The sequence below is a fragment of the Sorex araneus genome, chromosome 4 (assembly GCF_027595985.1).
Source record: "Sorex araneus isolate mSorAra2 chromosome 4, mSorAra2.pri, whole genome shotgun sequence".
NCBI lineage: Eukaryota > Metazoa > Chordata > Mammalia > Eulipotyphla > Soricidae > Sorex > Sorex araneus.
Window position 1 is genome coordinate 77,286,436 of NC_073305.1, and position 26,859 is coordinate 77,313,294.

General features: G+C 56.9%; 1 protein-coding gene across 1 annotated transcript in view; it reads left to right on the forward strand.

Moving 5' to 3' along the window:
• Window positions 1-780: 780 nt before the first annotated feature.
• The window catches only part of PTK7 (protein tyrosine kinase 7 (inactive)), a 66,272-nt gene continuing 40,193 nt past the window's right edge, over window positions 781-26,859 (forward strand). The window contains exon 1 of the mRNA XM_055135362.1: window positions 781-896. Coding sequence (XP_054991337.1) covers window positions 836-896 — 61 coding nt within the window. The 5' untranslated portion in view covers window positions 781-835. The remainder of the gene's footprint in view (window positions 897-26,859) is intronic.

Below are 26,859 nucleotides of genomic sequence, written 5' to 3' on the forward strand. Positions count from 1 at the left end.
TGGGGACTGGTTGTCAGGGACATGTGGTGGCCATGTGGCAGGACCCTGGCGTCCTGGCGCCAGCACTCCTGGCCTGGGAGGCCCTCCGTGGCCGCCCCTCCTCCGCCCAGCTGCTTGGGGGAAGGGAGTCCTAGCGGGCCTGGGGGGGCCCTATGCGGGGGGAGGGGGGGGACGGCGGAGGAGGCCCTCTCGTCCCCTCGGGCATATCCTGGAGGCCAGCTCAGCAGCTGGGGCCCATCTTCTAAAGCTTGACTCCTCCTGACCCGCCTCCTACACCCCTTGCTGCTTCCACAACAAAGAAAGAATGTGGGGGTGGTGGCGCTGGGGGCGGGGGTGGGCCCCTGGAACCCAGGCGGTGCCGGGCAGCCCCCCCACCCCACCCCCGGGCTGGAGAGGGGCCATGCCCGGACACAGATGGCCCGGGGATGGACTTGGGGTGGCCCGGTGGGGCCCCAAGGTCTTGCATGCGGGAGGCTGGTGCGACCCGAGGGCGCGGAGAGCCCGGAGCCCGGCCCCCGCGCCTGGCCAGCCTGGCCGGCCCGGCCGCTCCCGGGGCGCCGGGCGCCGCCTGGCCAGGTCGCCTCGGCCGGTCCTCCTCCCGGTCCTCCCCCCGGCCGCACGACTCGGGGGACGGCCGGCCCGTGCGCGGCCCCCGGGGAGCGCGGGACCCCGCGGACGCGGCTGCGGCGGCCCCGGCGGCCCGCCCGCGCCCCGCCCCCGCCCCCGCGGGCCCCGCCCCGGCGCGGGGAGGGGGCGTCGGGGAGGGGGCGCGGGGCGGGGCCTGGCGCGCGGGACTCGGCGGGGCTGCGGCGCGGAGCCTCGGCCGCCGGGCGCGATGGGAGCCGGCCGGGGAGCCCCGCGTCTGCTGGGCGCGCTGCTGCCCGCGCTGCTGGCCGGTGAGTCGGGGCCGGGGGCGCGCGGGCCGCCGCCGCGTGGCCCGGCTGAGCGCGGCGCCGCCTCGGGGCCGCGGGGCGCTCGGCCCGCGGGTGGGGGGCCGCCGTAGGTGTAGATTTTCCCGGGAGGGAGCCGATCTCGCACCCGCGCCCGCCTTCGCGGGGCGGACGGGGCCCGGGGCCCGCGGCGCCCGGCGGGCAGTGCCCAGGTGAGGGCGGGCGCCAGGCGCGCGGAGCTTTGTTCGCCGCCGCTCCGTCCCCCGGGCGGGCCGGGCCGGGGCGCAGGGGTCCCCGCCGCGGGGCCGGTGCTGCGGGCCCGCCCAGGTGCGGGGCGGGGTGCTGCCCCGCTGGATTCCCCGCGCGGGCCCGAGAGAGTCCCTGCTCCCGTCTTCTGTCTTTTTTTTTTTTTTGGATTTTTGGGACACACCCGGCGCTGTGCAGGGCTTGCTCCTTACTCTGCGCCCAAGAGCCGCTCCTGGCGGGGCCGGGGGTCCGTGCGGGGTGCAAGCCCCCTCCCCGCCCGACTGTGGCTCGGCCCCCCTCGTTGGTGTAGCCCACCCACACCCCCCTCGCTGCCGCAGGAGAGCCCCGGCAGCCCTTGCCGCCTAGGCCGGACCGTAGAGCCCCCCTCTGAGAGCTAAGGTGCCTCCTTCCCGGAGAGCACCCTGCACGCCCCTCACGGCCAGGACGGGGAAGTTAGGCCCCTACCCCCTGCCTTCCCGAATCCAGGGGCAGGGGTGAGTAGAGGGTTGTCTCCCTCGTGCGCCCCTACTTTCCCGTCGCTGAAAGGGACCTTGGCGTCCTCCTCGTCGGGTTGGGGGTGGCTGAGAACGGCCCACTGTTGGGGCCTACCAGCTGTTGTTGGAATTTAGGCGCCGAGGGAGTCCAGTCTTGCCCACCCCCAGCCGTGAAGAAAGAAGAGGGACCCCGGTGTAAGCTGGGAGGGGGCTTGGGCTTGCTTTTGTAGCTGCCCCACTTTTTCCTGGTGGCAGAATCCACAGCTGTGCCCAGAGGAAGCCTGGAAGTTTGTGCTCTGGAGGTTGGGGGCCCTGGCCTTCTGGGCATGTAGCCCCCCCCCCCCGGCCGGCGGGGGTTCGGGTGTATATGGGGGGTGTGAGGGGTCACCCTGTGTGGCTGCCTCCCTGGCTGATGGTCTCGGTGCTGGAGTTGGGTCTAGGCACTGAAAGTGTCTGAGGAACGGGCTCTGGTCTCGCACAAATGCTCAATTCCTCCATTCTTTCCCTGAGAAGCCTCTGGCGGTGATGGACCTTAGTCCCGAGACGGGGGTTTATGCAGGGTGGGGGAGAATCAAGCTGACCCACCACCGAGGGCCTGGGAGGGGGCAAGGGCCGTCTGGAATCTCCTCTGCGGGTGGGAAGGTGTCTTGCACTCAACAAAGGAACACTTTAATGAGAGCCTTAAATCAGCTCCAGCAAATGTGTCCCAGTGTGGAACCTGCCTGGATGCTGAGTGGCCCCAGCCGGGGGTGGAGGTGCCTGCTGTCCTCAGTGGAGCCCGGGGTCTCCTCCACCCCCACCCCACCCACCCGGGCCCTCTGCATGACTTCCGGCGCGGGTGGGGGGGTGGGGGCAAGATTCCTTTAATGGATTGCAGTAGATCTTTCCATCCTCTTGCTTCATGGTGTCCCCAGCCCCAGTTACTGGGCTGGGGTAAGGGGCCAGGCTGGTGAGACCAGAGCATTTTTGAAGTTTGGGTAATTATGCCCCGTAAATGGCTGAGTAACTTTCCAAGCTTTGAGATCCCTGTTGTGATAAATGCACGGTGGGGGTGGGGCGCGGGGGCAGTGGGAGGGAAGAGGAGTGGCCTGAGATTTCAGACCTGGCCCCCAGCCCTGCAGGTCTGCCCTCCAGGTTCCTGTTCTCTGAGGCCACGGAGTCTTCGTGTTCGAGCTGGGTCGCCCCATCACTCGGGCCTCCCTGTTGCTATCTCTGGGTGCTGGGTTTTCTCAAGGGTGGAGAAGTGCAGGAGAATCCAGCGGGACTCTGCGGCTTGGGGCAGGGTGGCGCAGTGGGCAGAGCCCAGGGAGGCGCTGGCCCAGGGGCAGCTCTGAGCCCAGACTGGCTGCCCTTCACCTCCGCAACTGGGTCCTCTGCGAAGGGACCGACCGGCTGGGGCCGTCTGGAGGGTGACGAAGGCTATGAAGACCCTTTTCTTGGGCCTCCTCCTCCCGGGCCTGTATCCTACGCACCTTTTCAGCCCCAGCCATGAACATTGCCGCCCTCTGTTCCAGCCCAGCGCAGCTCTTTGCTGTCCACCCCGAAAATAGCTTCTTTCTCTCGGGTTCTTTGCTCTCTGGGCAGTGCCCCCTTCCCTTCCCTCTCTCCCCAGCACCTTTGCCAGAAGGTGGACAGAACTTCTGGCTCCTTCCACCTGGACACCGGCTATCTGTTTGCCCCCGTGGGGTTCCATGTCCTGGAGGACTTTTGGGGGGGGGCACCGCAGGGCCTTACCGGGCGGCAGAGCTACGTGGGCACCGAATCCTCCAGGGAGATAGTGGACAGCTCATTGTTCTCCGCCTTGCAAGTCTGGATGGGCTGTTCTGTCTCCCAAGACCGAATCGAGGTGGCCCCACCCTCCTTCCTGGTCTCTGGGCTCACTGCTCCTTATGGCCACTCGGGTTTTTCTTTTGGGGGGGTCACACCCAGCTATGCCCAGGGATTACTCCTGGCTCTGGGCTCAGGAATGATTCCTGGCGGTGCTCAGGGAACCATACAGGATGCTGGGGATTGGAACCCCGGTCAGCCTTGTGCAAGGCAAATGCCCTCCCTGCTATACTATTGGTCCGGCCCCAGCCACTCTGGGTTTTTTTTTTTTTTTTTTGCTTTTTGGGTCACACCCGGTGATGCACAGGGGTCACTCCTGGCTCATGCACTCAGGAATCACCCCTGGCGGTGCTCAGGGGACCATATGGGATGCTGGGATTCGAACCCGGGTCGGCCGCGTGCAAGGCAAACGCCCTACCCGCTGTGCTATCACTCCAGCCCCCACTCTGGGTTTTGATGTGGCGCTGCCTCTGGCTTTCCCGGGAGCTCTGGAGGACAGGAAGCTGACCTGGCTCTCCCAGGAGCTGCTGGCAGGGGGAGGGGCGCTGCCTCTAGAGGATCGGGCTGCCACCCCTGTTCCCTGGGGAGCTTGAAGCAGGAGCTGAATCTGCTGCTTAGCAAAGCTTCCAGGTGACCAACATCCCCTCCCCTGCCCATTTCGGCCGGGTCTGGGCATCCCTCCTTGTGGAGAAGATTCAGGGGTCCCGGTCCTCCAGTTAACCTGGCCGAGAGCGTGGCCTTCTGCTTCTTGGCCTTTGAAGACTTGCTGCCTGGCTCCTTGTCTGCATGGAACACGCACACTTCTGCATGTTTACACTCCTCACACATGACCTCGCTGTGGCTTGGTCGCGGTCCACTCAGCCAGGAAACTTGGCCCGCTAAAAAAGTCGGCCTTCTGGGAAGTTTGCGACACCAAGTGTGTGATGTTGGGGTCCCCGCCTGGAGCCACGACTATTCGCAATGAGCATGAGATGCCTCCTTTGCTCAGGAGAAGCAGGGGGGTTGGATTGGGAAGAGAGATGGAGGCCACGGAGGGCTTTTCGGGAATAAGGCAGAGCTCCTGAGGGGCGCCCACTGTGGTGGGGGGCATAGTGCTGGGTGGGAGGGGGTTGGTATGAGTTTTTGTTTTGTTGTGGGGTCACCCCTGGCGGTGCTCAGGGCTTACTCCTGACTCTTCACTCAGGGATCACTCCTGGTGGGCCAAGGGGACCATGTGGGTGGGGGGTGGGGGGTTGAGCCCAGGTGAGCTGCACGCAAAGCCAGGCCCTACCCCTGCTGTACCAGCATTCTAGGCCGGGTTGGGGTTGTGGTTTTTGGACCAGGGCTTACTCTTGGCTTTGTGCTCAGGAATTACTCCCAGCGGTACTCAGGGCACCATATGGGATGCCAGGGACGGAGCCTGGGTCGGCTGCGTGCAAGGCAAGCGTCCTCCCCACTGTCCTGTCGCTCCAGCCCCAAGAGTTGGTCTGAGAAGCCGCCCCACTAATGCTTCTGTGAGACTTGCGGTGGGCAGTGGGGGGCTCAGGCTGGCCAGTTTGGAGCAGACTCCGCTTCTGGGTGTCCCTGATGGTGGCGGGAAGGCTCCTGGATTGGGGTGGGATGTCCTAGTCCTGCGGCCCTGGCAGCCGGGCCCCTCCTCCTCTCCCCCTCTGCTGTGCTGTGGCTCGGTCAGGTCCTGTCCTGGGGTTCTCTGAGTTCACGGCCAGCGCACAAGGGCTCTGGCGGGGCTGCCGCCACTCTGCAGTGGTTTGAGGCCGCCCGCTGGACTGTGTCATTTTTTCCATCCCCTTTTCTTCTCTGCACTGAAGGCATTTCCCTCCCCACCGCATTGTCCAGGCTGCCGGGGCCCAGGAGGAAGCTTTGTCAGACGGGCTTCCCCACAGCTGGCACCTCTCCCCTCTCACTGATGGAATGGTGGTCATCGAGCGCTTGTGTCCCTGCGCACTTTGACCCTGAATGAGTGACTGGACGGACGAGGGAGCAGATGTGAAGGGAATCACGGTGTGCCGGACGCCTGTCACGTACTTGGGCCCCGCTGGGCGGACCTGGGCTTCCTGCCATAGAGGGCAACGGAATCCCTGAAAACCAGCTCCTGGGGGGAAGACTGGCACCATGGCAGGCAGGTGTAGATTTGTGTTCTCAAAAAATGGGATCCAGGGGCTGGAGTGATAGCACAGTGGGTAGGCCTTGTATGTGGCTGACCCGGGTTCGATTCCCAGCATCCCATATGGTCCCCTGAGCACTGCCAGGAGTGATTCCTGAGTGCATGAGCCAGGAGTAACCCCTGTGCGTCACCGGGTGTGACCAAAAAAGCAAAAAAAAAAAAAAAAGGATCCAGAGGGTTGGAGCGTTAGTGCAATGGGGAAGGCACTTGCCTGGCTGATCTGGGTTCGATCCCCAGCATCCCATATGGTCTCCCGAGCAAAGCCAAGAGTAGTTCACGAGTGCAGAGCCTGAGTAACTCCTGAGCACAGCTGGGTGAGGTCCTCCCCCAGCCTCCAAAAAATGGAGCCCAGGGTTGGACTCAATTTCCTTTTTTTGCATGGGGGGATGAGGGTTGGAGGGGGATGTTTGGTGGTGCTCTGGGGTTATTCCTGGCCCTACTCATGTGCGAACCCTGGCGTTGCTCAAGGGACCATATGTATGCAGGGATTTGAACCCTGGCCTGCGGGGTGCACCGCAGTTACCCCCCCCTTGGAACTGCCTCTCCAGCCTGATGTTGCCCTTTGGTCCCCCTCTTCTGTGTCAGGGCGTCCATGCGTCCAGGATGGAGCTAGGGTCCCTTGTGTGCAATGCTCGCAGTTGGCCCTGGGAACCACTTCCCTGCCTCGAGCCAACTCCTCCGGCACTGGAAACACTTTCCTCGAATGCTTCTCAGAGCTCCAGACAGCTGCTGGGAGAAGTGGGCGGTGCCACTGGGCCTTCCCTGGTGGGCAGCTGTCTCCTTCCACTGTGACCAGAGCACTCAGCAGGCTCCCACAGCTGGCACTCTGGGTGCTGGGGGTGCTCAGGAGAATTAAGGGTCTGCTGTGGGGTGTGCCCCGGGGCCAGAGAGGCAGGACTGGGCAGGGCACTTGCTGTGCACATGGCTCACCCGGGTTCCGCCCCTGGCACCCCTTATGGCCCCGATCCCCGCCAGGAATAAATCCTGGGCACAGAGGGAAATACCTGGAGCTCTCCAGAAGCCTGCCCTGTGTCTCCGGCTGGGACGCTGGGCCTGGCCTTCCTGGAGGACACTTGCCTGCTGTCCCCCGGGAATGAGAGCTGCCAGCTGGCAGCTGCTTCTCTGTCCGTGTCGGGCTGGACGGCCGTCTAAGGAGATGCTTTCACGAGCCTGTCTCGGGCTCATGTGCAGCTCTGCTGTTGGGCCTAGGTGGGTGGAAGCTGGGACTCTCAAGGCTTGGCCCTTTTTCTCCTTTCCTCCTGCTCCTGGGTTGGTTCTTGGGGGTCACTGCTGGCAGTGCCGGGGATCCGTCTGCGCAGGGCCCCTCACACACAGCCACACACAGTAGTCCTTCCGGCCGGGTCCCCTTGGCCTGTAGACAGGGGATGCCTGGGATTGAACCTGGGTCGACTCTGCAGGGCAAACTCCTGTGGTTCCGGACCCAAAGATCTACTTGTTAATTAATTTTTCTTTGGCCACACCTGATGGTGCTCAGGGACAACTCTTGGCGTGTAGCTCGAGGGGGACATGCAGGGGCTGGGATTGCGCCTAGAGCTTGCACAGGGGAGGGAACATAGGGACAGACTGAGGAGGAGGGCATATATGGGTTGGCTGAGGGGAGGAGATGAGGGAGTGGGCTGAAGGAAGAGGGTATGTGAGGGTGGGCAGAGGGGAGGGAAGGGCGAGGGGTGGGGCCTGGCTGAGGGGAAAGGTTATGCCAGTTCTTTCCGTTTTCACTGAGGAACTTTTCCCGTGTCCTGTCCCTGGGGGTGGGAGTCGGGGGACAAGGACTTCTCTGCTCTCATTTGTCCCAGCAAGTCCCGCCTTCCTTTTTGGTCTGCATTTGATTCAGTGGAGGTCTGACCTGTGCGGGGTGTGTGTGTATGTGTGTGTGTGTGTGTGTGTAAGATCTATCCGGCCCTACTCTGAGGGTCTGACCTGTGTGGTGTGTGTGTGTGTGTGTGTGTGTGTGTGTGTGTGTGTGTGTGTGTGTAAGATCTATCCGGCCCCACTCTTAGGGTCTGACCTGTGCGGGGGTGTGTGTGTGTGTGTGTGTGTGTGTGTGTGTAGGGTCTGTCTATCTCCATGGGCAGATGGGACGGAAGGTTGAGAGTAAATTTGGAAGAGACTTGTGAAGAGGGAATTAGTTTTTTCAAATTGATGCATTAGTTCCTGGGATGCTGGGAATCGAACTCGGGTTGGCTGTGTGCAAAGCAAACGCGCTACCCGCTGTGCTATTGCTCCAGCCCCAGAATGAGTTTTTTATTTTTCCGGGGTAGGGGGGGATGGGGTGGTGTTTACTCCTGGCTATACAGGGATCACTTCTGGTGGGGTTCATGGGACTATATGGGGTGTTGGGGATTCAAACTGGGTTGACTGCGTGCAAGGTAAATGCCTTAGCCTGTTTATCTCTTTGGTCCCTGAAAGAGTGTTTGTTTGAGAAGGCAGAAATACTTAATCTGGTTAAACCTCAAGTATTTGAGGGACTGGGTGGGGGGGAGAGGAGGGCCTTCTTTCCCTTTTCTTTCTTTTTTGTTTGTTTTTGGGCCACTCCTAGCTCAGGAATCACTCCTGGCAGGCTCCAGGGACCCTGTGGGATGCGGGGAATCAAACCCGGGTTGGCCGCATGCAAGGCAAGCGCCTCTGCCCGCTGATCTTCGGCTCCAGCCTGTATTTCGGAGAAGGGAGAAGCTTGAGAAGGAGACTTTGAGTTGGAAAGAAGGGGTGGGGGTGCGGGGAGCCTCACATCGAGGTGCAGACTGTGGGGGAGAGGGCGGGGGCCTTTAACAGGGCAAGAACAGGCGCCGAGTATGAGCGGCAGGACAGGAGCCCAGTTCTGCCCTCGCAGGCTTGGACAGCAGCTATAAAATGCCACACAGACCCTCTGCTCTCTCTACGCAGGGGGGCAGTTCTTTCCATGTGGAGGATGTTTCAGCTACCCCCTTGTTCTTGTGGCTGTCGAACAGCCTAGCTAAGGTTTCCGTGGCTCGTTCAGTGGCTTGGATAGCCATATTTTTTGAAACTGTAGTGAGACTCTGTCATCTGAACTCCAGAATGTCGCGCCCAGATCCCCAGGTTTTGGGCTGTGTTTTTGTTTGGTGGTGGGGGGCACACCTGGCACTCAGGTACTTGCTCCTGGTGCAGTGCTCAGGGATCACTCCTGGCAGGTGCCGTTTGTGGTGCAGGGCATGGAACCGCGGTCGGCTGTGTGCGTGGCAAGTGCCTTCACCCCGGCCCTGAGCTTTAGTTCCTCAGCCCTTGTCTCCACCACCGTGCACTGCAGGAAGGTCACGGGCAGTGGCAGGCCCCGGCTTGCAGGTGTTGCTGCATTCCAGGCCGCTGGGCCTGCCCGGAGTTACGTGCTGGGCCGGGCTTCGGTGGAGACGGTGTAGGTGGGAACAGTCATCCCTGCCATGTGCGCAGAATAGTTTGCCGCTTCTTACTACTTCTGTGTAGAGAACTGTGCCCACGCTTGGTGGTGCAGGCCTTGGCATATCGTAGGGGCACAGTGAATGTGGGCTTTCCTGTCTTTTTTCATTTGGGGTTTGGGGCCACGCCCAGCAGTGCTCAGGGCTTACTCCTGGCTTCGCACTCTGGTCACTCCTGATGGCCTTGGGGGAACCATATGGGATGCCGGGGATCGAGGGGGTTGGCTGCCTGCAGGCAACTGCCCTTCCCACTGTACAATTGCTCCAGCCCCTTACGTTTCTGACTTCGAGGCCAGTCCCTTAATCCTCAAGACCTCGAAAGGGGCCTGGAGCAAGTGCACGGGGTCGGGCGGACTGTGTGCAGGCCCAGCGCCAGGCCAGGGATGATCCCTGAGTGCAGAGGCAGGAGGAAATGCCGAGCACAGCCGGGTGTGGTCCAGTTGCCGCCACCCCCACAAAAAAAGGTGTTTCCGAAGGAGACCCGGAGGAGATGGCGCTGAGGGCTGTAGCTGTGGGGCCAGAGCTCTGGTACAGTGGGGAGAACACTGGCCTGGCATGCGGCTGACCTGGGTTCAGTCCCCAGCATGGCATACGGTCTCTGAGCCCTGCCCCACCTGTGCGCCGCTGGGCGTGGCCCAACAACCGAAGGGAAAAAGGCCAAATGGGCTTTGTATGCAGGACCCCTGGGTTTTAGCTGCAGCCTCCCATGTTCCCAGGCACTGCTGGCAGCCCCACGAGCGACTGCCGGAGCCCCCAGGACTAAACTGGGTGCTGAGCCTGGAGCAGTCCCCGAGCACTGCCAGGTGTGCTTCAAAACCAGAAACATTCTGAAGTGCAGTGGACGTCGATGGCTGACATTCTGGAAGATTTCAGCTTTCGTTTGGGACTCCCCCCCGCTGCAGTGCCCAGGCGATCACGTGTGCTGGAGGGCTTGAGCTGTCTCCCCAGCAGTAGCAGCTTTTTGGGTTTCGCTTTTGGGTCACACTGATGGTGCTCAGGACTTACTCCCGGCTCTGTGCTCGGGACCACGTGGGATGCCGGGTGGACCGCGTGCAAGGCAAGCGCCCTCCGCGCTGTACTGCTGGCGCCCGCCCTGCAATAGCAGCTTCTCCGTGCCAGGTATCCTGCACCGAGCTGTTGACTGGTCTCTGGCAGCCCTGCTCACTTTCTTCTGCTTCTGAAGTGGTCAGGTTCCAACACGAGAGAGAACCTGCTTCCTTCCTTTCTGGGAAGGGCGCAGAGGGACACTGGTGTTCGCGTTCTCTCCCGTTCTTACCCATTAAAAGAAGACAGGCTGGAGAGGGCACAGCAGGTAGGGCGTTTGCCTTGCACACGGCCAACCTGGGTTGGATCCCGGGCACCCCATATGGTCCCCCGAGCCTGCCGGGAGTGATCCCTGAGCACAGCCAGGAGTAAGCCCTGGGTATGATCCTGACCTCCCCCCCCCCTCAAAAAAAAAGCACTGTAGCACTGGCATCCAGTGTATTGATTTGTTCCAGCGGGTACCAGTAATGTCTCCATTATGAGACTTGTTGTTACTGTTTTTGGCATACGCCACAGGTAGCTTACCCATGGGGGCGAGATACTCTCGGTAGCTTGCTGGGCTCTCTGAGGGGACAGAGGAATCGAACCCGGGTCAGCCACTTGCAAGGCAAACTCCTTATCCACTGTGCTATCGCTCCAGTCCAAAAAAAAAAAAAAAAAAAAACCAAACCGAACAAGAAAACGCATCTCTACCTCTACCCTGGGCACTGGCCTTCAGTGGGGCATGCAGTGAGCCCCTGACCGGTTCCAGCGGCCCTGGGGGGTCTGCAGGAGGGCCTAGGTCTGCTCTCTCCACTCCCTACCTGTGTCTGAAAGTGTCTGAAAACTTCCCTCCAAATAGAAGGCTCTGATTGGGCACACACATGGGCACCCTGCTGGGGTCCTAGGGAAGGCTCCCCCCTTCCCCCCATTACTGGTGGCCCTAGAGGTGGCGGGGGCTGTGCTGGGCTCTACTTGAGCTTCCCCCAGTGGCACTTTCCCAGGCCCTGTGGGTCCCCCAGGCTGCTAAGAGGGCAGGAGAGCCGTGGGGAGGGGCGGCCTGGGTCTGGGTGGCACCTCTCTCTCCATCCCCTTCCCACCCCGTTTGGATCAAAGGCGCCTCCCGCGGGAGGGGGCAATGCTGCTCCGCCCCCCAGCAGTGAGTAAACAGCCGGGGCTCCGGAGGCGTTTGAAGCCTGGTGCTCCAGGCCTGCAGGAATGCAGAACATTTCATGTTAGCCGGGGACTTAGGTTTCCACCGCTCTGGGTATTTGCAAATTTGAAACAAATGCCCTCATTTAGCAGCAGGCTGTTTCGGGCATTTATGGCCGGTCACAGGTATTTGTGGAAGGAGGGACCCCAGCAGGTTGGGGGAAGGACAGAGGGTTTATGGTGAGGGGCCAGAGTGGGGGGACGGTGAAGACCCCAGCCAGGTCTGTGGTGCAGAGCTGTTAAGGTGGGGTTTGCCATAAAACGCTTTGCCACCCCCCCCCCCCCCCCCGCCCGGAAGTATCTCCTGGCAGACAAAGGGGATGGGCTGGTGTTTATCCCCAGGGCTGATGCTAAGGCCTGCCCAGAGTGTCAGGTTTCCCGACCCGGCCTCCCCCTCCCGGGCTGGAGGCTCAGGGCTCGTTAAATGTGCTTTATATGTAACAAGTTGGCGGAGCAGCCCTCCGCGCTCCCAGCCAGCTCTGTGAGGAAGGAGCCGGGGAAACCTGTTTTCCTTTTGTTGTTGCTCCTGGGAGCAGGAGCCTCAAAGGTGCCGGGGCGAAGGACCCCCATCTCAAGCCTGAGCCCCGCAGTGGTCCTTTCAGCCTCTCCCTGGCTTAGCCTCCTGCCCCCCACCCCCACCCCACCCCAGGGAAATTCAGAAACCTGAGTTTGGGCTTCACACCTGCTCTGAGAGAGGCCGACTGCACAGTTCCGCCTCTGCCCCCACCCCCCTTCCTATCTCCTCTTCTGCAAGAGGAGACTAATACTGTCAGCCTGCGGCTAGGGGTTTTGTGAGGATTACCAGGGGAGCTTTCTGGGTTTTTTTTTCCTTTTTGGGTCACGCCCAGCAATGCACAGGGGTCACTCCTGGCTCATGCGCTCAGGAATTACTCCTGGCGGTGCTTGGGGGACCATACAAGATGCTGGGAGTCGAACCCGGGTCGGCTTCATGCAAGGCAAACGCCCTACCCCCTGTGCTATTGCTCCAGCCTCCACTTTCTGGTTTGGGGGCCGCAGGGCCGCGTTCCAGGGCTAGGACCATGCGGCGTTGCAGATTGAAGCCAGGGCCCCAGGCAGTTAAGGGCCGTGTCCTCTGGGCACCGCGTCCCGGCCTGTGGGCATTGTTTCACATTAGCTGTCAGAAGCTCTTTCTCTTCAGACAGTCACACTCATGGAATGGGGTTGTAGGAATCAGTTCGGGGGTGTTAGGTCATCATTTACCCGGTCCTACTTCCTGTGAGTGGAAAACAGACACCTTATTTTTGGGGGGTGGCGTGGGACCCACCCCTGGTGGTGCTCAGGGGTGACTCCTGGCACTGCCCTCAGGAATTCCTTCTGGCCGTGCTCGGGTGACCCATGGGATTCTGGGGATCGAACCCGCATCTTATCTGTCGGCAAGTGCCCTCCGTGTTGCCTGGCACATAAATCACAAACGATTCTCCGGGTTCGTGCTGGGGAGGGCTGTGTGGGGGTGAGGGGAGGCTTCAGGCACCCAGAAGGCAAGAGATGCCGGGGGAGAAGGCCAGCCCTCTCCCCCACCCCAGGACAGGCAGTTTGCTCAGGAAGCCAAGCGTCTGTTTCAGGGCCGACATGTCCGTGGGGGAGCGGGAGGCTCCTTGAGGAAATGCATTCCCTGGTGGGCCAGTGTGGACAAGCTGAGGGTGGCACACAGGAGTAGCCTGCAGGGCTGGAGGGGGCGGCGCCTGGCATGGGAGGAGGGCGCTCTCCCCCCCACTGTGGCCTTGGGGACCACCGCTGGCACTGCCCTGCCCGGTGCTGCCCGCGCCCACCAGCCCCTGCTTCTTCCTGCCGCGGGTGGCCCCGGGTGCCAGGATGGGAGGACCCTGGCTCCTGTGTGTGAGCCGCTGGCAGTGGGGCTGGGATTAGATGGGGCGAAGAAAGGTAGGTCTCTTTCGGGTTTTATTTAATTAGTTTGGGTTTGAGGCCACACCCAGTGGTGCTCAGGGTTTACTCCTAGCCCCGCACTCAGGGGTGACTCATGGCATGGATTGGGGGACCCTGTGGGGGCAAGGGGGCGGGGGGGGGGGGAGTTGAACATGTGTCGACTGTGTTCAAGGCAAGCGCCCTACCCGCTGCTGTACTAGTGCTCCAGAGCCTTGCAGTTTTTTTTTTTTTTTTCAGGAAACAAAGCACTTTTTCTAAGGATTTGGGGCGGGGTGTTTGTTAGTTGGGGCTGTCCTGGGTGTGTCACAGCTTGAGTTTTGACTTTAACTTTGCCTGTTAGACTTTGGGTCACCCAGGTGGTGCAGCAGCTACTCCCACTTAAGTTCTTGGGGGTCGTTCCTGGGGATGTGGGAGCTGAGCCTGGGGCAGGCTCTTGCCACCCCTCCCCCTTCTCTGTAGTAGGCCGATGCTTCCAGATGTTCATGTCTTCGGCTTCATGGGAAGTTCCAGAATGGTTTTTTTGGGTTTGTTTTCTGTATTTTTCTTTCTTTATTTTTTTTTGCCTCAAACCTAGGTGCTGGGGCTCAGGTCCTCATGCTTGTAAGATGTGTGCTCTGCCATGGAGCTGCATCTAGACCCTCTTTTTCTTCTTTAACTGAGATACAGTTATCACATAACATTGTATTTATTTTAGGTCTTCCAGGGGATGGCTTATAAAGTTACTCCTGACGCTGCTCAGGGGCTCAGATGGGGTGCCAGGGACTGAACCTGGCTTCACCACATACAAGCACCCTACATTTTGAGCCATCTCTCCAACCCCCACACCGTGTCTGCTGTAATGATGAGCTTGAGAAGTTTAATTAATGTCAGGCACCACAGCTCCTTTTTTTTTTCTTCTAATGAGACTTAAGATCTCTTAACAGTTTCAAATATAAAATTTGGTATTATTATTTATTTTTTGTTTTGTTTTGTATTTGGGCCGCCCGGCAGTGCTCAGGAATTAACTGGTAGTGCTCTGGGACCATCTGGGATACCAACTATTGAACCCAGGTCAGCCCTGTGCAACCTCCTACTGGCTATTTCATTGTTGTGGGGTCCACACCTGCACTGCTAGAAGGAGCCGTGCAGTGTCAGGGTTTGAATCCAGGGCCTAGTGTGTACAAAGCATGGGCTTTGCCCCTGGCCCCCAGTTGGGGACTATTAACTGGAGTCCCTTTTCGGTCCATGACCTTCCCAGGATTTAATCTTGTAACGGGCAGTTCCTCCCTTTTGAAAACCTTTGCCTGTTTCCCGGGCCCAGCCCGCAAGTCTGGCAACCACGGGCTGTTCTCTGCCTCTGACTTGGGCCTCGCCCCCCCCCCCCCCCGGGAGCATTCTTGAAGCAAGAGACAGTTTTGTGGCTGATGCGCCTGGAACCATCCAGAAGCCTGGCATTCGGTGTGAAGAAAGTCTTGGTGCGCTTTCCCTGGAAGCTTTGAACTCCTCCGAGGAGGGCGTTTTTGATGGTCTCCAACTAGGTTTGGGAGGCTTTCTAAAAACCCAATGTGAAATTTTCTTCTGGGAAAGGCTTTCTTCCATGTTCACCATGTGGCGAGGGTTGAAAGGCTTGTGGTTCTTTTCAAACCCAGTCAACAAATCCTCTGAAGCCCTTTTCAAGTCAGGCTTGGGGAGAGCTGGGAGCCTGCTTCGCCCTGAGCTTCGGCCCGAGTGAGCCACCCCAGGAACACCTTTCCCTGGACAAGACTTACAGGGACCCGGGGTCTTCTGCCAGCAGCTGGCTTGGGTGGGGGGGGAGGCAGACTCCTGTGGCAGCTGAGTTACCCTGGGGAGAGGCCTCCATCAAGCCAGAGGGCCCACAAACTTCCCCGGAGCCCCAGGTTGGAAGCAAACGAGTTAAAAGTTGCTCTTAGCAGCCTGACAAATTGCTCTCAGTTTTCGCTGCCAAAGAGTACTCTGAAAACTGGGTGTAAATTGGGTTATTTACAGTTTCTGTTTTTGTTGCTTCCCTGAGGTTGGGGCAAGGAGGGCTGGGTGGGATCCAAGGGAGCTTTTCAGGTTCCTCAGGTAAAAGAGGAAAGAGGGGGCCCTGGTGGGGGGTGAAGGGCCCTTGAGTGCAGGAAGTAGGTTACCAGTACTGGCCTTTGAGGGGCCTGGGAAGCAGCCCCTTTCAGAACATCAAAGAAATACCTTTTGTTCTCCTCCACCCCCTCACACTTGCCTGGGTCATAAAGAGGTGGGGTTGTGAGGTCTGCATCTGGTGGCCAGGGTGGGTGGGCAGGGGCTTGGTCTCCCACACACTGCCGCCTTCCTGCCCCCTGCCCTGGTGTGCAGGGGTCTGCCTGGGCTCGCCTGGGCACCCTGCCTTGTGTGGAGGCCGCCGCCCACCCCCCATCTCCAGAGCTGGGCACTGCTTGGTGCACCCTGAGATGGATTTTACTGTAGGCGGAGGTGTTTTGTTGTTGAATCATTTGCATTCATTAAAAGTAGTGAAGGGTGAGTGATATTTAAAGCAACTGGACTGGGTTTGCTGGAGGCCCTGCCCTCGACCCTCATTAAGAATTCTGGGGGCCCCCAAAGAGGATGGCAGCTCATTCAAAGCTTACTTAACTTCTGACTGCCTTGGGCAGAGGCCAACTACTAAAATATGAAAAATGTTTGCCCAGCAGCCCCCAGAGCTGGGCCAGACTGCCCTGGCCAAAGAAAACACGCACTTACAATTCATTATTTAGCCGCCTCCTGCTCGCCTGCTCATGGCTCTTCCTCCCCGGGGACCTCTGAGTTAGGGGTCCAAGAGGGTGCGCCGGGCTTCCAAGAAAGTAAAGTGCCTACCTATTTAAGGGGAAGGTGTGCCTGAAGCCAGCGCGCTCTACATTCACACTCTTCCTGTTTTTGGTGGGGGAGGTGACAATTTTACTCATTCCTTATCCGTGGACTGTTGCTAGGGACTTGTTCATCTATTTATTTTTAATTTTTAATATTCGTCTTCTTTTCTTTCTTTCTTTCTTTCTTTCTTTCTTTCTTTCTTTCTTTCTTTCTTTCTTTCTTTCTTTCTTTCTTTCTTTCTTTCTTTCTTTCTTCCTTCCTTCCTTCCTTCCTTCCTTCCCCTCTCCCTCCCTCCCTTTTTTCCTTGTTCTGATTTTTTTTTTTGGGGGGGGCCACACTCAGTGATATTCAGGGATCCCTCCTGGCAGTGCTCAGGAGACCATTTGCAGTTCCGGGGATTGAACCTGGGTTGGCCTTACATGTGGCAAGTGCCTGACCTACTGTGCTGTCTCCCCTGCCCCCGTTCCCTGGAGTTTGTACATCTGTAAAATAAGTACCAGAAGTGGAATCCTGTATCCCAGGCATAGGGCGTTCCAGCCCTGGGTAGAGTGCTGTGTTCCTTTTGTGTTAGGTTTCTGGAGAGAGGTTTATAACTTGCAGTACCTTCATCCGTGTTGCACCACTGGGTGGGAAACAAGAAGCGGCCCTCACAGGGGCACTGTCAGGCGGATCAGCCAAACTGGACCCTTTGGTAGTGATGCCAGGCTGGGGCTGGAGCAACAGTACAGCCAGGAGGGTGTTGGCCTTGCTCGTGGCCAGCCAGGTGTGATCCCTGACATCCCATTCAGTCACCTGAGCCAGAGCAGCCAGGGCGAGCCAGGGTAGTTCAGGTCCCGGGGAGCACATCAGCCCGGAGCCCGTCCAAGGCCTTATTCCCGGTGACTGCCCACTGCGTGCGTGTTCTCCGATGGTGCTTACGCTGCTTTCATTTCGTTTAACCTTTGTCTGTGTGCGTGATCACGCATGTGGCTGTGTGGGTCAGCTTCCGGCCTGCCTGCCTGCTGCACGGGCCCTGGCTTCCTTCGTGCTCGGACCTCGTTCATGCAGCTCTCGGATTCCCATGACCAGAATCTGAGTCCTAGAAGTGGTATTGCTTCTCCAAACTCTCTGGTTTTTCTTTTTGGGGCCACATGTAACCTCCGGGTCAGGAGGACTTCTCCGGGCTCTATACTCAGGGACTCCCTCCCCGAGCGGGGGGTACTCAGCAAGCCATATGGGGTGCTGAAACCCAGGTCAGCCGTGTGCAAGGCAAACACCTGATCCTCTGTACTGACTGTCTGGCCCACATCTCCCAACTCTTGTTTCCTCACCCTTGCAGTGTCGATTGTGACGCCCACCTCACAGGGCAGTGTGAGGGCCTGGCAGAGTGGAGTTTGTCCTGGAGTTGTCCCTATTGTGGCAGGTGGGCTGTGGAGACCCTCCCATGCCTCACTGTGTGCCTAGGACTCCTTCCCAGCTGCTTGATGCCCCTACCTCTCCTCCCCACCCCTCTTCTCCCGAAGGTGTAATTTTTTTTTTTTTTGCCTTTTGGGTCACACCCAGCAATGCACAGGGGTCACTCCTGGCTCATGCACTCAGGAATCACCCCTGGCGGTGCTTAGGGGACCCTATGGGATGCTGGGATTTGAACCCCGGCCCGTGCAAGGCAAACTCTGTGCTATCACTCCAGCTCCTGGTGTCATCTCCTTAATTGCTGTGTCTGCTTTCCCCCTCAGTCGGTCCCATTGTCTTTGCTTTAGTTCGGGTCCTGTTATTTCTCCCATTGCATACTGGCAGATAAAGAAGTTATTTTAAAAGGCAGCGTCCTTCCACCCGGCCCCACCGATGTCAAGAAAACATGGACTTTATGAAACCCAAGATAAAAGGCTCAGCTGAGACTCAGCAGGCGGAGGTGAAAGGCAGCCTCAGTGAGCAGGAAGAAAAGGGCAAAGTAACAAATAGGAGGAAGTAGAAGTGCAGAATTCGAGCTCCATCCATCCTTCAGGGGCTGACATGGCACTGTGGATGATCTGACCAGTGCCGTGGCGTGCCGGGCCGTGAAGGCACAAGCAGGTTGAGAGGGACAAGGTGACCCTCCTCCTAAGACTGTGAGAAGTGGAAAATGAATTCAAGATTTTATTTTTACTGCTTTTGGCTTTGGGGGCCACATCTGGCGATGCTCAGGGCTTAGTGCTGACTCTACACTCGGGGATCACTCCTGGGGGCCTCAGGGGGCCCTAGGGGATGCTGGGGATTGAACTCAGGTTGGCCGTGTGAGAGGCAAGCGCCCTCCCCGCTGTATTATTGCTCCAGCTCTGGGCTCAAGAGTTTAAAAATGCGATGGGGGCTGGAGCGACAGTACTGGAGGGTTCATGCTCTCCCCTGGGGTGCAGGCGACCCCTGATCCGTCTGTGGTTCCACATCCAGTCCCCTGAGCACCTGCAGGAGTGGTCTCTGAGCACAGTTGGGCATGCCCCCACCCAAACAAAACGAAATGTGGGCTGGGGAGATAGTGCCCGGGGTAAAGTGCTTGCTCTGCATGCAAGCTGTCCCTGGCTTGGTCCCCAGCTCTCCCACGTCCCATGAGCACCACCAGGAGTGATACCTGAGCACAGTCATCCGTGCCCCCGCCAGATAACCCCTCCCCCCAGTTAATCAAGGCTATTTATTTCTAGTGAGATGTTTAGGAGTATCTCTTAGCAGATCCTAAGAGATGATGGAAGGAGATAAAGCACACTGTAGGACTGGAGGGATAGTACAATGGTTAGCGTCCTTGCCTTGCATGTGGCCACCCCAGGTTTGCTCCCTGGGACCCCATACAGACCTCTAAGCCTGCTAGGACTCACCCCTGAGCTCAAAGCCAGGCGGAAGCTTGAATACTGTTGGGTGTTGACGCCCACACCAAAACCCAATGGAAAGGGGCAGGGAATGTGGCTCAAAAGAAGAGTGTTTGACTTCTGTGTGGAAGGCCCTGGGTTTCAATCCGAGCACCACTGGGTGTGGCCTTAAACAAACAAAAAGAAAGGATAGTTTTTTAAATTCTAAAACAAAGAAGGAAATCCAAACTTGTGTTAGCAAGTGCCTAGAGGGGACATTTCTAGAGTATCAAGGAAGTTTAGAGTCCTACAGTGCTCTATAGATTGCCATAGAGCCAAGGATCGCACGGATTGTCACCCAATGCATTCCACAAAGTTGGTGTGACCTTTTTCTCCTATAGTGTGGAAGAAAAACACAGTACTTAGAAGTCTAGTAGCAAACACTGGCATATTAAATTGAATGCCATGTTAGAGGAACACCGTTAGTTCCTTAAACTGTCAAGGAATTTATTTTCCTAATATGTGTGGGGTGGTGTCCTTTAGTTCCTTAAACTGTCAAGGAATTTATTTCCCTACTATGCGTGGGATGGTGTAATCTCTCATGGTTCATCAAAGTAAGTGAGAACTCTCGCACAGTTATCTCAACAGATGCAACAGGATAGTTGCAAATTAGCATTCATTCCTGGTTTTAAAGTTTCAGGACATAACCAATATTGTACTTGAAAAATTGAAACGGTCAGGGTCAGGGAGATAGAGCAATTGATTAATCAGGCAATTTACATGCAGCTATCCCAGGTTTCATCCATGGCACTACCTGTGGACCCCGGGTTCCATCCCTGTTCACAGCCAGTGTGGCCCAAATAACAACAAAACTAATGGTGTTCTCACTAATGAAATCATAGTAGCCCAGTGTTTGGGACAGAAGAGGGATCGATTAGTGAGCTGATCACAGACTGCACGCAGGACTGCTTCCAACCCTGACACGGCATGTCTCTGAGCACTAAGCTGGGAGTAACCCCTACCCATGGCTGGGGGTGACCTTCCCCCTCACAGAATAAATCATTACAGACCTGGGAAGATGACACAACAGTTAGAACTTTTGTCTTGAATGTGACCGACCTGGATTCAATCCCCAGCCCCCCGTGTAGCCCCCTGACCACCACCAAGAGTAAGCCCTGAGCATGGCCAGGTGGAGCCCCCAAACAGAACTCACACACACACACACACACAAGAAACAACCAAAGATAATGTCATTGTGAAGTTTATATACCTTTCCAATTTCAATTCTTGGAGCGATAGCACAGCGGTTGGGCTTTCGCCTTTCACGCGGCCGACCCGAGTTCGATTCCTCCGCCCCTCTCGGAGAGCCCGGCAAGCTACCAAGAGTATCAAGCCCACGCTGCAGAGCCTGGCAAGCTACCCGTGCGTATTGGATATGCCAAAAACAGTAACGATAAGTCTCTCAATGAGAGACGTTACTGGTGCCCGCTCGAACAAATTGATGAGCAACGGGATGACTAGTGTTTCCATATTAAATTTTGATGTTTTTAATATAACAATTTCTTATTCTGGGTATTGTGGCTGAAATAGTATGTAAGGAAGCTAAAGGTTTTATTTTATTTTTTTGCTTTTTGGGTCACAACCAGCATTGCACAGGGGTTATTCCTGGCTCATGCACTTAGGAATTACTCCTGGCGTTGCCCAGGGGACCATATGGGATGCTGGGAATTGAACCCGGGTCGGCTGCGTGCAAGGCAAACGCCCTACCTGCTGTGCTATCACTCCAGCCCCAAGAAAGCTAAAGTTTGAGGGCTGGGAGATGGCTCAGCTGGTGGGGCATGTGGTTAGTAACCCCCAGAATGGGACATGGCACCTTTAAAAGAAAAAAGCCAAGTCAGTCTTTGGTATCGGAAAACCACTTGAATCAATGAGAGAATTGAGTCATTTGGTTAAAAAAAAATATATAGAACCCTCACCCCCACCTACTTATCAGCAATAACCTTTTAGAAAATACAATGGGAACATTTATCTCATTCACAAAATCAATAAAAAGCCTTTAAGGCGTTAAGCAGTGTAATGGAAACTGCCCTGTGGCTGGCCTGTCCTTGCTCCTCTCCCCTCTGAGTTGAAGGCCAGCATGAAGTCCAGGAGGGCAGGTGGGGAGCCCCCGTGTGGCCTGTTCTGAGGCAGCCAGACCGGGGAGCTGGAGGGAAAGGCGTTGGGGTGTCTGTGTAAAGTGTGTCTCCTTTGCCTGTCCCGTGGGGGACAGGGAGGGAAAGGGACACAAAGGGACACCCATGTCACCCTCTACTGGACAGTGAGGCACAGTGACTCCTAAAATACCCTCCCCTGGGCTGGGGGGGGTGTGGGTGGAGCCAGCATGGTAGGTAGGGCCCCCACAACACTGCCTGCTGTGCCCCAACCCTGAGAATAAAGGTGCTTCCCAGTACGCCTTGAGTCCCCAGGCAGCCTGATGGATGGGGCATGGTGCCCGGGATGAGGCCTCTGAGGAGGGGGCCTTCTGTCCCCCTCCCCATTCACATCTGGACCACACAGCTCCTTTGTGGATCTTTCTGGGACTCGGAGCGATAGAGTAGGTTCCCTCGGAAGAAGCCTCTCAAATAGATGCAACAGGATGGTATTTAAATCAATTCCAAAGCAGGAGGAAAACATGGAATGTGCACAACTCAGATGCTAGGCAGCAAACCTGCTTTATTCCTGAAAAGCAGCTACATCTGGGGCTGGAGCGATAGAACAGCGGGGAGGGCGTTTGCCTTGCAGGCGGCTGACCTGGGTTTGATTCCCAGCATCCCATAGGGTCCCCGAGCACCGCCAGGAGTGATTCCTGAGTGCAGAGCCAGGAGTAACCCCTGTGCATCGCCAGGTGTGATCCAAAAAGCAAAAAAAAACCAAACAAACAGCTACATCTACCCTCGCCTTCCCTGTGTGAGGCCTGGGTTCACACACACACACACACACACACACACACACACACACGTGCTGGAGTAATTCCTCAGCACATATCAAGGAGTAAGTCCTTCCTGAGCACTACGCCCTTCCCCCCCAAACAATCCAGATCAAATGTGTTTCTGTTTGTTACAGGTGGCCTCCATCAGGGCTCAGGACTCAGTCTGACTCCACAGTTGAGGGGGCTGTATGTGGTGCTTGGGGAAGTGGGGCCAGCCACACGCAAGGCCAGCCGAGTACCCCCTCCATGCTCTCTGCCAGCTGTATCCAAATCTGAAATTCACTTTTTGTTTCGGAACTCAAATCGTGTGCAAACACATTTTTTTTTTAAAGGGAAGTAATCATTGAGAATAAGAACTTGGAGTCCTCATCAGTGTTGTCAGAGGACACTGCTGGCCCTCGGTGGGCGTTCTGGGAGTCAGTGACTTGTGTCTCACAGCCTGGAGCTGACTGGCTATACAGGAATTAGAGGAGAACCATCAAGCGTAAGCAAGGCTGACTCTGGAGAGAGCACATTGGGTTTGACACTTCCACACAACCGACCCTTGTTCATTCCCTGGCACCGTATTCGGTCTCTATTCCAGGAGTGATCCCTCCTGAGCACAGAGCCAGGAGTAAGCTCTGAACTCTTACAGGGTGTGACCCAGGCCCCCCAGTCAGTCAGAGGGTCAGTAGTTGCCAGGAGCTGCCAGGATTTGGATCAGCTAAACACAGGAAGACAAGAGCTACATTCTTTTAGTGTATAATTGTTTTTTTGGGGGGTGCGGCATTTGGGCCATACCCAGTGGTGCTCGGGGCTCTCATGGTCAGAGAATCACTCCTGGCACAGTTTGGCAGACCATATTGGTGCTGAACCTGGCTTGGCTATGTACGAGGCAAGTGCCCTACCCACTGCGCCATACTATCTCTCCATCCCAGGAGCTACATTTTTCTTTTTCTTTTTTCTTTTTGATTTTTGGATCACACTAGGTAATGCTTAGGAATTAATCCTGCTCAGGAGATCATATGGGATGCTGGGAATCAAACCCGGGTCAGCCGCTTGTAAGGCAATGTCTTCCCTGCTCTATGATCACTCTGGCCCAGTAGCTACATTCTTTTAATAAAGGCATAACCTTTATTTATTTATTTATTTGCTTCTTTTGGGGGGGTTCACACCCGGCGATACACAGGGGTTACTCCTGGCTCTGCACTGAGGAATTAACCCTGGTGGTGCTCAGGGGACCATATGGGGTGCTGGGAATCGAACCCGGGTTGGCTGCGTGCAAGGCAAACGCCCTACCCGCTGTGCTGTCGCTCCAGCCCCTTCCCGCAGATTTGGAGCAGCTGCTAAGAGTGATCACTGCACAGGCTTGGGGTGCTGGAGGGAAACTGGGAAGACGGGTGGTGGGAAATGTGCGCTGGTGGAGGGATGGGTGTTGGAACGCTATATGACTGAAACCTAGTCATGAACTACTTTGTCACTGTGTCGCTCGAGGTGAGCCCTGAGCCAGGAGTAGTCTGGGCACCTCCGTATGACCCAACCACCCCCCAAACCCTTCTTCAAGGATTCTTCTTTTGTAACCTTACGAGAATGTGCTCTCTCCTGTTTCTGCCAGCCTGCATCTCTCGAGACCTGGCTGTGTGACCTTGATGGAAGGCCTTGAGCTCTCTGTGCTTCTTCATCCCCTTCTGTGTCTTGGGGCTCCCAGCCCCAGCCTTCTGGGCAGTTGTAGGCATTAACAAGCTAATGGGGTTTCAGGCTCCTGGAACCCTGTGTGGCCACCCCTCCCCCAGCGGTCAGTAAGTGTTAGCTATTATTGTAATTACATGTTTACTCTCTCACTCCCCCACCAAAGGGAGATACTTGAAAGGCCGTAATTGGGTGTTTTTCTCCCCCTGTCCTTCCCCTCTTGATAGCTACTTGGCACATGGAAGGTTCTAAATAAATGTTTGTTGAATTAATAATGATAATTAATGTAATTGCTTGCCGGGATCCCATATAGGGCCCTGCTGTTCACTGGGTCCCACTTGGGGCAGTCCCGGCCTCCATTCACCCGCCCCAGCTCAGCCTGGGTTTCCCAAGCACCTCGGGGTGTGGCTGCTGCCCGCCTTGGCGCAAGACCTGCCCTGGCACCCGGGGAGCTGCAAACCAACGGCCCAGGCAGGCTACAAGCACATGAAAGTGAGGCAGTATTAGGTTCCACTTGCGGGGTCACACCCAGCGGTGCTCAGGACTTAACTCCTGGCTCTGGGCCTGGGAAGGCCGTGTGCAAGGCAAATGCCCCTCCTGCCGGACTAGCTCAGCAGCCCCATAGCTTCCATTTTATATATCCTCAGAATGATAAGAGGTACCCCAGTGGTGCTGAAGGGTGGTCCTGAGCCGGTACTCAGATTGGAAGGGCTTGGGGTCGAACCTGGGGCCTTAGGCGTGCCAGACAAGTGCTCTCTCTGTGCTTTGGAGCCCTGGCCCCGCCCGGTGGAACTAGGTCTTTGCAGCTGGCTGAGCGAATCAGACAGAGTCCAGTCAGCACACAGGTGACAGCATGTCATTGTTTCACTTCTTAATTGTCCAGATTTGTTCCGGAAAGCATGTTAACCTGTGACACTGGCACTTGGGATTCCCGTTTATTTGCATATTCAGATGTGAGCCGCCAGTGGGACAAGCCCATGCTGGCGTGTGGAGCTTCTGAGTAAGGAGCCTTCGATCCAGCCTCCGTGGTTCAGCCTCTGTGATTTTGGCCCCCCCCCCCCCACTACTTTCCCCTATTGACTTCCCTTGGAAGGCCGCACATCTGGTTGTCTCTGGACCCAGCAGCGAGCCCCAGGATTTCATTAGTGGCTGTAAAATGGGGGCTTTCTTTTTATTAGCCGGAGCCATCTGACAGGCGGACCTGCCCGTGAAACGGTCGCCCTATGGCAGAGCTGTGCTTACGGGGAGAATGAATGCTGGAATTCTCTCCCAGGTTGATCTTTCTGGTGGCCTTCGAAGACGGCCAGAGGGCACTGGAGGGAGAGCGAGTGAGAGAGCATAGTGGGTAGGGTGGGCGCTCGCCTTGCATGCTGCTGGCCTGGGTTTGACCCCTAGCATCCTGCCCTGTTCCCCAAGCCCCACCAGGGGTGACTCTTTGGCCCATACCGGGAGTAACCTGAGTGCCAGCAGGTGTAGCCCCAACACGAAAGCAACAGTAACAGCAAAAGGTGACCAGGAAGGCTTGTTCCTGTTTTAGTTATCGTGTGCATTCTTACGGGGCTGGAGAGATGGCGCAGCAGGTACCCAGCCACACCAGAGTTAGTCCCTGACACCATGTACAGTCTCAAGTCCGGCCCAGAGTAAGCCCTGAGCACAGCTGGCCGTGACGCAGCAGGCCCTCTGCCACCACCAGAATAAATCGTTATGAGGAACAAATACTTCTTTTTTGGTTTTGGACCACACACCTGACAATGCTTGGGGGTTACTCCTGGCTCTGTACCCAGGAGTCACTCCTGGTGGGTCTCAGGGGACCATGTGGGAAGCTGGAATTGAGTCCAGATTGGCAATATACAATGCGTTTGCCTTATCCTCTGCACTATCACTTCAGCCCCATCATTTTTCTGTTATTATTATTTTTTAATTTAATGTTTGGGGGCGCCACACCTGGTGATGCTCAGGGATTATTCCTGGCTCTGCACTCAGGAATCACTCCTGGCAGTGCTCGGGGGACTATATGGGACGCTGGGAATTGAACCCAGGTTGGCTGCGTGCAAGGCAAACGTCCTACCTGCTGTGCTATCACTCCAGCCCCCATCTGGCCCCTTCATTACTTTATTTATTTATTTATTTTTAAATTAATTTTTTTATTTTTTATTATTTTTTTTTTTTGCTTTTTGGGTCACACCCAGCGCTGCTCAGGAGTTACTCCTGGCTTTGCACTCAGGAATCACTCCTGGCGGTGCTTGGGGGACCATATGGGATGCCGGGGATCGAACCCGGGTCGGCCGCGTGCAAGGCAAACGCCCTACCCGCTGTGCTATTGCTCCGGCCCCCTTCATTACTTTATTTTTGACAGTACAGGGGGGAACCCAGGGCCTCAATCTCATAGGTTTGGAACTTGCTGTATTTATTTCTGTGTGGTTCTTGGGGTTTGCCCCCCCTTTCTTTTGATTTTTGACCCATACCTATTATGCTCAGGTTAGTCCCGATTCTGTGCCTAGGGATCACCCCTGGCTGACTTGAGGGATTGTTTATAGTGCCAGGGATTCAGGCTGGGCCCACTGGGTGCAAGGCAAGTACCTTACCCCTGTACTATCTCTTTTTTTTTTCTTTTTTCTTTTTGGGTCACACCCGGCGATGCACAGGGGTTACTCCTGGCTCTGCACTCAGAAATTACTCCTGGCGGTGCTCAGGGGACCATATGGGATGCTGGGAATCGAACCCAGGTGGCTGCGTGCAAGGCAAACGCCCTCCCTGCTGTGCCATTGCTCCAGCCCCACCTCTGTACTATCTCTCTGACGCACCACCTTTCTTTTTAAAGAGTTTCATTTTAGGCTTCACTGCAGGCCCTGTGCCCAGAGGTTGTTCCCAGCGGTACTCAGGGGCCCGTGAGGATGAAACATGGGCGTCCTGCATGCAGAGCAAGTGCCCTGCCGGCTGAGCTGCCTTCCTCGCCCCGCACGTAGCTCCTCAGAGTGCTGAGGTGGTTCTACCTTGCAGCTCCCCTCAGCCTTGTGTTTTGTCCCTCCGTGTATTTGCTCATTTCCTGGTGTGATAAGATGTTCTGAGCTCATCTTGCACATTTCCTGCCCTGGGCCTGGGATGAGGCTCTTTCCACGGAGGAAGGGCCATGAATATTTTAGGATATTGGTACAGCATTACTAACCACTTTCCAGAAGAGAATTATTACTGTGGGGCTTTGGTTTTTGTTTTGGGCCGTACCCAGCGGTGCTCAGTGATTATTCCTCGGCCTGCGCCTGGGAGTCACTCCCAGCAGGGCTTGGGGGCCAGATGGTGCTGGAGGTGGCCCCCGGCCTCCTGACTGCAAAGCCTGCACTCTCCCCATCGAGCCATCTCTGCCCCTCCAGAAGAGAACTGGGGCGGTGGTGTTTGGGTCACACCCAGTGATCCTCGGG